This window comes from Oryzias melastigma, linkage group LG9 (genome assembly GCF_002922805.2).
Source record: "Oryzias melastigma strain HK-1 linkage group LG9, ASM292280v2, whole genome shotgun sequence".
Taxonomy (NCBI): Eukaryota; Metazoa; Chordata; class Actinopteri; order Beloniformes; family Adrianichthyidae; genus Oryzias; species Oryzias melastigma.
Genome location: NC_050520.1, coordinates 29,932,860 through 29,942,037, shown reverse-complemented (window position 1 = coordinate 29,942,037; position 9,178 = coordinate 29,932,860). Strand labels below are relative to the sequence as shown.

At 42.9% G+C, this 9,178-nt stretch overlaps 1 protein-coding gene across 1 annotated transcript; it reads right to left on the bottom strand.

The window, feature by feature from the left end:
• Positions 1-445: 445 nt before the first annotated feature.
• On the bottom strand, positions 446-7,950 carry zgc:65851 (uncharacterized protein LOC321113 homolog). The gene is made up of 4 exons (XM_024275248.2): positions 6,165-7,950; positions 4,900-5,217; positions 4,702-4,826; positions 446-2,175 (listed from the first exon to the last, which is right to left on the bottom strand). The coding sequence occupies exons 1-4, from the start codon at positions 6,915-6,917 to the stop codon at positions 1,758-1,760; spliced, it is 1,614 nt and encodes a 537-aa protein (XP_024131016.1). The 5' UTR covers positions 6,918-7,950; the 3' UTR covers positions 446-1,757.
• Between the last annotated feature and the right edge of the window lie 1,228 nt (positions 7,951-9,178).

The window sequence follows — 9,178 nt, the reverse complement described above, 5'->3', positions numbered from 1 at the left end:
GCTCAGTGACTGACCTCCTCTGTGCAGCCAGTTTGACTTGGTTTTAGTCAAAAACATGGCGGTACATCATCCTTTGTCATGTGGGTTTGTTAATATTTATTGAAAAATTCTTATGTCAACTCTCACAAATAATGTTCTTTTTCATCCTTGTAGGTGACTTTATAACATCAATGATCTGCACAGAAGCTTATGGAAATCATCAAAAGTTGTAAATATTTTGGTAATTTCTTAATTTTTTAAATATGCAATCCAAGTTTTTGATTTGAAAATTCAGTGAGGAAAACTTTCAACCAACTTTTCATTCCATGAAATTGCCACAAAAAGAAAATTGGTTTTATTTTTGCTAACATTTCTTAATAACTTATCTTTTTTTGTGGTACACTTGTTGATGTTCTCACTCTAATACCCCTAAAATAATCACAAATAAACAGAAACACATTGAATGTTTGGTTAATAAATGTCTTTATTTGGCTTTGAGAGGAACATCACTGCATGAGACAGCAGCACATAAAGTCACAGTTTTAAAGCAGAAAAATGTGAAAAGTGCTGATACTCCTCCTCTGTCTCTCCGGAACAAGTGGGAAGCGGATGGAAACTTTTTTTTTTCATTTCATTCATAATTAAGGCATTTTTTTTTATTCTTTTGTAAGTTTTCTAGTTTGAACACACAGCAAGCACAAATCTATCCCATCCAGCAAATATTCAAGCTTCAGGTATCAGGCCATGCATTCGTCTCCATCGTTTGATTCATTGGTCAAAAACTCCAAGGCCAAAGGGAGTGAGGAACGAAGCACCAAAGAAAAAAAATAAACTTCAGGGCAAAAAAGTAAATATGTTCTTAAATAGCCCTTATGTCAGTCTTCACCAGTTTATGTCCACAAACTCAGAATTGCTCCAATCGAGTTCATCATTACCTCATTTCTTGATTTAAACTAAATTAAAAAGGCCAACATGACTAAAAATTGTTAAAAAGAAAGACAAATTGTTTGACTAATGAATCAATCAAAGGAAAGGGTTGATTATAAGCCCAAAATTACACATAGCAGCAATTTAAAGTCGATACTTTTCATTCATAAAGCCGCATTTCTCCGCCTTTCCAGAATCGTTTTGTCTAAGTAACTTGTGTTGCATTAAAGTGGGAGAAGTGTCAACATAAAGAGTGATGCAAAGCAGTGGAGGGTGCATTCACCTGCTGTGCAAATCACGGTCACTTTTATCTCTGGCTATTTCAGCTATCAAGCCTCAGCTCTGCAGTAAAACATTCAACTTGCAGGGATCCCCAACTTTTATATGTAAAAATCAAATAGCACCGTAAAAGTTGGTCTGGCTGTTTTCTCATGCTCTGTGCGTTTGGTTGGAAGTCCGTGTGCTGACACATTTGTGACTTTCTGGGGTTTGATTGCTCTTGCTGTGACTGTCGATCACTGATGGCACGTTTGCTCAGGGTGAGGAAGAATCATACAACATACTGTAGCTTGAGGCTCATGACACTTTGTGGCACCATGCTAGCTGCCCCCCCCTGCATCCTTTACATGTACAGACAGGATGACAGAGGTTGGAAGCGTTTCGCTGCTGTGTCTCATTTCCTTCTGGAGCTCCTTGTCTAAGAAAAGTTGAAATAATCGGATTTGCAGTGACAGAAAAACATGATGCGTCTGGAGTGTGCAGATGTGTGTGGGACACACGGTGATGTGAACAGGAACCAGATCTGTCGGTGATTTGGGGTTTCTGACGAAGTTGATGGTGACGCTGGCGCTTTAGCTCTTGCTGGTCTTCCCAGTGGAGCTCTCCTTCTCTTTCTCCTTCTCCTTTTCCTTTCCCTTCTCCTCTTTTTCCTTTGGCTTTTCCTCTTCCTCCTCTTTTTCCTCCTCTTCTTCCTCTCCCTCACCTTCACCCTCGCCCTCGCCATTCTCCTGGTCTTCCTCTTCCTCTCCCTCCTCTCCCTCCTCTCCTTCCTCTCCTCCATCTTCACCTTCCTCCTCCTCTCCTTCTTCTTCTCCATCTTCCTCCTTCTCCTCCTCTGCCTCCTCTTCCTCCTCTTCATCCGGCTTGGACTTCCTGTAAGCTCCCAGGCTGTAGGTGCGGGCTGACATATAGGAGAATCCCGGGTAGCCAGACTGGACCATGGCGCTACCGACAGAGCTGAGGCGGCATTCCTCTCCCTCCAGCAGCTTCCTAAACAACAGAAGAACGGCACGCATCAGTCTTCAATAGTACATCATCAGACAATTCCAACAAAACTTTGTTTGAAAAAGACTAAAATAAAGTTTATCAAGTTTCAGCTTCTTTGAAGTTATCATATATTCTTAGAAGTATATTACTTCAAGGCAGTTCTGAAAACATTGGATTTTTGGCTGTTTTTCTCTATTAAATCTACAATGTGGCGGCCATGGTGTGGAGGTTGACCTCTGATAGAAAGATTGCTGGTCCACTTCCTCCAAATATCGAAGTGTTAATGACCAAGACCCAGAACCGCACATTGTTGTAGGTCGGCAGCAGTGTTAGTCAGTTTGTGAACGTGTGTGTTCATGGGTGAATGGATATGTGATCATAATGATGGCAGCTTAACTTGGCTTTGAAACAAAATGTGGCATTGAAAAGTAAATGATTTGAAAATAAATGACAAGACTTAAGATTTGTAATATTTGTTTCAATGCCAAATTAAGCTGGCATTAGTATAACTCGAGTGGGACTGACTCTAAAGTGCTTTGGGCCTTCCAGGAGGTAAAATATTTCTGGATACATGTACATCCTTTACCCTTTACAGTAAACACTGAACTCTACAGATGTTCACACTGAATTTGTGCGTCCAGTTTCAATGTTATGTCAATGTTCATGCGCAATCAGAGGTCCTGCGGCACGATTTGAGTATTTGGGTCTGGTAGCAGTGCTTCTTGGGTTTTACGACACAAATTGCATGTCGCAGAACTTCCAGAGTTCAAAAGTCTGAACTTTGGGAAAGACGCATTGCATAAACCAATGAGGAACTCAGCTTTGGCACATGATGTGTTGATGACGTGATCAGCAAGTGGAGTCCAAAACCAACATGGTGGATAACCCGATCATTCTCTTCCTGAATATTTTTCTAATTAAGACAATAATAAAAGATCCTCTAATTTTATTCTTGTTTTTATTTTTTCTCTCCCTGGACTAATGTGTGACAACAATTCATCAAACTGGGTCACAGAGAGACAGAAGTACCGCTGAAAGCGTCCATCATTCAGATGAAGCTCCTGCAGTAGATGGTGAAGCTCACCGCACTGGGAGAGTCTCTGAATGATCTCATGAACCCAGGTATGGAGACATGATAACTAAACCTTTTGTAGAACTCTTAACAATAAATAAACCTGATCTATCAACATCATTTGTGTCTTCCATACATTGTAAATTATACAGATATACTATCAATACTTCCATGTAGCACTGAGGCTAAAAACTATAGGAGGTAGCTCCTCGCGCTCGGTGAGAATGTAGCATTAAGCTAGCTTTTAGCTTTTTTTTTAATAGTAAATAATCTTTTTGTGGCATTCACTGTGATATCTCATTTGTTAAATAAATTTACTCATCTATCTGAGCTTTATTGTGTCTAAAAATTCTACTTTAAACATCTGGCCCGCTTTAAAAAAATGTGTCAGAGTTCCATTGTTTGTAGCTAGCTAGTAGGGCCACAGTGTTACTAGTTAGCATGTTAGCTGTTAGCAGAGTGATCGAAAAACATTAGCAGAAAAAGTTACTAAAAACCTAATTAACAGTTGTTTAAGCATATTTATTATTTAAGAGTATCTCAACTTATCAAATTACTAAAGTTTAATTTAATTCAGGGCTAAAAACTGGTCCTTCAACCTTTTAGTACCCCCATTTAGCATTTTTGCCATGTTGGTAACACTAGCTCATATACTGTCCTAGTCAATAAATAATTGACATGATGTATTCCTCATAAAAAGATACACATCAACAGAGAAAGCTTTTACAAAAAATAAAAATTTTTTTGAGAAAACTGGGGAAATAGTGAGAAAAATCCATTGTGATGTCCTGTTGTTTTATCAATGCATTTTTCAGTTTTTTTTTTTTTTTTGGAAATAAAAGCTTTATATTTTAGCTACCGCACAAAGATCTTTTCAGATAGTGACCAAGGTAGTCCAAATTAACAAAAAAAATCATCGTTTTGCTTCATTTATTTTAATGTCTTCTGCAGGCTCAGGGGCAGAACAGCAACAGTTATCACCTTTAGGTCACTTCAGGGTCACACAATCCAAACTCAAAAATAGGCTATAAGTATATTATTTGAACAGACTACAATGCTCTCCTGTAATTGTCTATTTGATTTATATGAAAATCGTTGTCGTTATCAACAAATGAAGTTGATAAAATTCAAAGATGGAGCTTTTAACTGAGGCTGGGAAGCCATCAGCATCTTTTATTTTATTTTATCACTTGTCATGATTTTGCACAACTTTATGGAAACCTAAAAATGCGGCAGAAATGTACTTTCTTCAGCACGTCACATTAAAAGTCTTGAATAATTTAAATAAACTTTCAATCACAGCAAATTCCTGCATTTTTATCCCATATACAAATTTGATTGTTTTAAATGAAAAATTAAGGAAATATAACAGTGCTTTGATGGTTGGACAACTTGACTGTAATACAAATTTAAACCCTACAAGTGATTCTAGCAGAGCTGATTCTGAGAAAACAGACCTGTAGGCAGCAATCTCAATGTCTAGAGCCATCTTGACGTTCAACAGATCCTGATATTCCCGCAGGTGACGGGACATCTCCCCCTTGGTGCTGCGCAGTGCGGCCTCCAGCTGCTGAATGGTGTCCTAAAACAGAACGCCTCGTTATTTATGAAACTTTCTTTTAATAGAGCTTCATAATAGAGCATTGCTGCCTTACTTGCATCTCTCCAATCTCATTGTTGTGGCGCTCCTCCATCTCAGCAATCTGCCTCTCCAGGGCCTCGTTGTGGCCCCTGAGGGCTTCGATCTCCAGCGTGCGGGCCTGCACCTGCCGGCGGTACTCGCTCAGCTCCTCCTTGGAGTGCTTGATGGCGTCCTGGTTGCGGGCAGCAGCCTCAGTAACCGTGGCGAACTTGGAGCGGTACCAGTCCTCTGCCTGGGCCTGGTTCCTGGCAGACAGGTTCTCATACTGGGCCCGGATGTCCTTCAGGGCTGCAGCCAGGTCGGGTTTGCTCAGATCCATCTCCACTGAAACCTTATAATGCAGGAAAGGGTTTAAAACAAGAGTGTTTAGGCATTTGAACACTTTTATGACACAGATGTGACTTTTGGATCCACTTTAGATGAACTTATCAGGAAAAATCTGCTGTCATTAATATTGTTGTCCTTGCCATAAATGAATGGATGAGTAAATGTCTATGCCTGAGAGGCTGATGGATGGACTGCTGTCTCAGGAGGTTCTGCTGCAGAACGCTGTGTTGTCAATACTTCACAAGTCAGGAAGATTCCCTGCAGGATAGTAGGAGGACCTTGGAGAAATCTACCTGACAAATGTTTTCACTTTGCAGGGATGCCAGCTTTACACAGCAAGAAATCATGTAATTTGACACGTAAAAAGGGGGTATCCTCTTATGTACAAACTGATTCAGATATTTCCAAAGTTCTGCTGCAGTTGGACAACTTAAAATGTGAATTATAGCAGTGAGGGGTGAAGTCTCCCCTCCTGTGGGACGACCACACCCTGAATCACCAATATGCGTCAGTGCTCCGCATCCCTCTCCCTCCCCTGCCCTTCCCTCTGACCTTCTTTTTAGGGCGCCAGGAGAAGACTCCCCTCAAATTTAACATCCACAATAAACTTTAAGTCATACTGAAATACACGTATGAAGATTTTTAAAGGTATGGGGAGAGTGTGAGATATCTCAAAACGTTTTTTTTTCTTTTTTAGAGAATTGTTGAACGTTGGGTTTGCGCGGCAGCTGCAGAGAGGAGGGAGGGACAGAGGCTGGAACGGAACTGCAGTGCCATCAATTTTCCAGACGCAATATTCGGTTCTACCACTGTGGGTTTGAGAATATGAAAAAGTGGATAAAAACTCCCTAAAAGGGTTGATTCTTTGGGGAAACTGCGCGTTTTGGGTGATTATTCCGGACTTTTCATTGAACTTTACAAATGTTGCGCAAGGGTTTAAGAACCTGTTACCTGCGTGGCCTGCAGAGACGCCTGCAGTTCCTGCAGCTCCTCCTCATGAACTTTCCTGAGGAAGGCGATCTCGTCCAGCAGGGACTCCACTTTCTTTTCCAGCTCCAGGCGCGCCAGGGTGGCGTCGTCCACGTCCTTCCGGTAGCCCTTGAGCGCGTTCTCCGCCTCCTCCCGCAGCCTGCTCTCCTCCTCCAGCTTCTCCCTCACCCGCTCCAGCGTGTCGTTCATCTGCACGCAGTCCAGGTGCATCTGGCTCTTCTCGTGCGTCAGCTCCTCCACGCGCGCTCGCAGCTCGCGGATCTCCTGCTCGTACAGCTCGTGCAGGCGCGAGGGCTCGCTGTGGCGCTGCCGCAGCAGCGCCACCTCCGCCTCCAGGACTTTGTTGTGCTGCTCCAGGTTGTGAACTTTCTCGATGAAGGACACGAAGCGGTCGTTGAGGCCCTGGAGCTGCTCCTTCTCGTTGGTGCGGATGATCTTGAGCTCGTTGGTGACGGCGGTGGACTGGGTCAGGTCCATGGAGGGGTCCGGGATGGAGGAGAAGACGCGCCCGGGGGCCGCCGTCCTCCTGTAGGTGGTGGAGGAGATCATGGAGGGGGAGCCGTAGGTGCGGGGCCCGCTGCGGTACCCCGCGGAGTGCAGGCGGGACGGGCTGCTCCCGCCGCTGCCGCCCAGACCCACGCGTCCGGAGCGCGGGGCATCGCCGAAGATCCTCCGATAGGAGCTGCTGCTGTAAACGTCGCTGGAGAAACTCATGGCTGCTCTTCAGAGGGCGAGAGGAGGGACGGTGTGGAGTTCAGGTGTGCGTGAGGGTGAGAGTGCGTGACAGAGAGAAAAGTGAGATGCGAATGATGTCTGGCCAGGACAGGTGCTTTTATAGCGAGGGCGCCGTGGCGCATCATTTGACGCAGCAACAACACAAGCTGAGGGGAAACCTGCAAGCTTTTGCAAAAAAAGAAAAGCCTCCACCCTCTGGGGAGACACGACTTCACTCATGCAGCTCATCTCCGTCCTGCAGTCCAGGACTGAACACAGCTGTGTTTGGAGTTTTCTTCCACTTCACTGTCCCCCCTTCATTAATCTCACTTTTCATTTTAGTATTTGCGCACCGATGGGGTGTTTTTTTGTTTGTTTGTTTGTTTTCAGATTCCAGGGATCAAAAGTGTCGTGTGCGCGCTGTCTGTGTCACTGCAGCTTTCTGTGCTGTGCAAGCAGAATGGTCAATGGGATCGATGTGAGGAGCTGCTGCTGCAGTCTGCATCCAGACGCCCTCATTCCCCTCAGCTCCGCATTGTGTGAGCACAGGATGACTCTGCACAGGCGAAAGAAAGGAGGATTTCACCTCATAAACTCTAGAAAAAATAAGTTATGGACATCATTAAACAGGAAGAAGTTTGATTCTCCACGGAGATCAATCCAATCCAATCCCCCATGTGCGTAAAACAAACACACAGAGCTGTGATTCTGCAGTACTCAGAAGTGTCGCTGGCCTTGGTGCTGATCCGGGATGGAGGCTGGATCAGGGCCACGCCTCTGAGCAGAGCAGAGGAGAGGCCTCTCCCTCACAGCAGGGCTGCAGCCTCTCCACCTCCCAACAGCACACCAGGCGCCTCCACCGCTGTTAAACACAGAGCCTGTCTGGAAGGCAGCCCACACAGTAAACAACGGCTGCACCGCCTCCACCAGGGCATACTTAATAAAGCTTATGGTCTCATGAGGAACCAGGACGGGCTTTATTGCCCCGTGTTGTCTGCAACACAAACAGAAACTACACACGAGTGACTTTCTCACATGATCAAAGTCATTATCCACACAAGGGTATTTTTCTCAATTTAGCAAAATCAAACAAAATATTAGTAATTATAGAATAATTACTGATAAATCTAGCATTACTTTTATTTCAGATAAAAGCCAGAAGAACTGGAGGCCTGTAGAACAGTTTAAACAGCTTTTCAGGCAACAAGTATCAGAATGTTTTAAATAAAATAAAATAAAAAATTAAGTTTAATGAAACAAAATTATAATCGATTGGTTTCTAAGAATGATTACTACTATTTTTAAAACACATTTTTACCCTACTTGGTCTTTGTGTTATTATTATTACTATTATTATTATTGATGTTGTTGTTTTTAGTGATTGCTTAGACAAATTTCAAAAACCAAACATCTCAATATTTTTTACCAAAACCACAGGACCTAAAGTCACAACCAAAATGTAATTCAAAAAATATACGTCTCGGTTTAATATTATAAAATGAAATAAAATAAACTTTTTGTGCTTGTATGTGGTATAATATAAGCATTAAAAAAAGTTTTTAACTAAAATAGGATGAAAACATGCAGGCAGATCTCTTTATCACCACCAGAGGGCGCCATATTACCACTTATGCTCCAACTGAGCTGTATGTGAAGAAGGTAACATGGTGTGTTACATTTACACAAATTACACTCAGAAAAAATAAAAATAATAACTATAAAAAATACACAATAAAGCTAAAATATGCAGGTGTATTGCACAAACACAGTTTTGTTTCTAAGGCATGTCTGCCCTCAGCTGCAGTAGTAAACCCTGCTCAGGGAGTGTGAAATAATTGGTACACAGAGGCCTGTGATTCCCATCATCAAGTGTTCAGTTCAGCCTCCTCACAGCTGTATGAAGGAACAAAACCTCTTCTGCTTTTGTTTCATCTGTTGTTTTTTGGGAGCATCCTGTCAAGTGACTCATCTGTGAGCACAAACCTGCATTTACTCAAGAATCCCATCAATGCAATGCCAGATTGCAGCCTTGCAGACCGACTGACTTTCCACTAAAGCAAACATATTAGCCAATACTATCATAAAAAACAAGGAATAACTGCTCCAAACAAAAGCAGTGGTGCTTCACTTCAGCTGCAATCCTTTTTTTTTTTTTTTGCATGGTGCCGGTGTTCTTTTTGCAGGAGATATGCTGCAGTGGTGAATATGAGTCTGCATGCTTCATGAGGTGGAGGAGAGGAGGAGGAGGAGGTGTGGGTGGG

Bases quoted from the DNA above. Each gene is read 5' to 3' on its own strand.
- zgc:65851 (XM_024275248.2), bottom strand. From the start codon at position 6,917: ATGAGTTTCTCCAGCGACGTTTACAGCAGCAGCTCCTATCGGAGGATC. The intron at 5,218-6,164 runs GTAACAGGTTCT...CTGCATTATAAG, and splicing joins CGTCTCTGCAGGCCACGCAG to GTTTCAGTGGAGATGGATCT. The intron at 4,827-4,899 runs GTAAGGCAGCAA...GTTCTGTTTTAG, and splicing joins ATGAGATTGGAGAGATGCAA to GACACCATTCAGCAGCTGGA.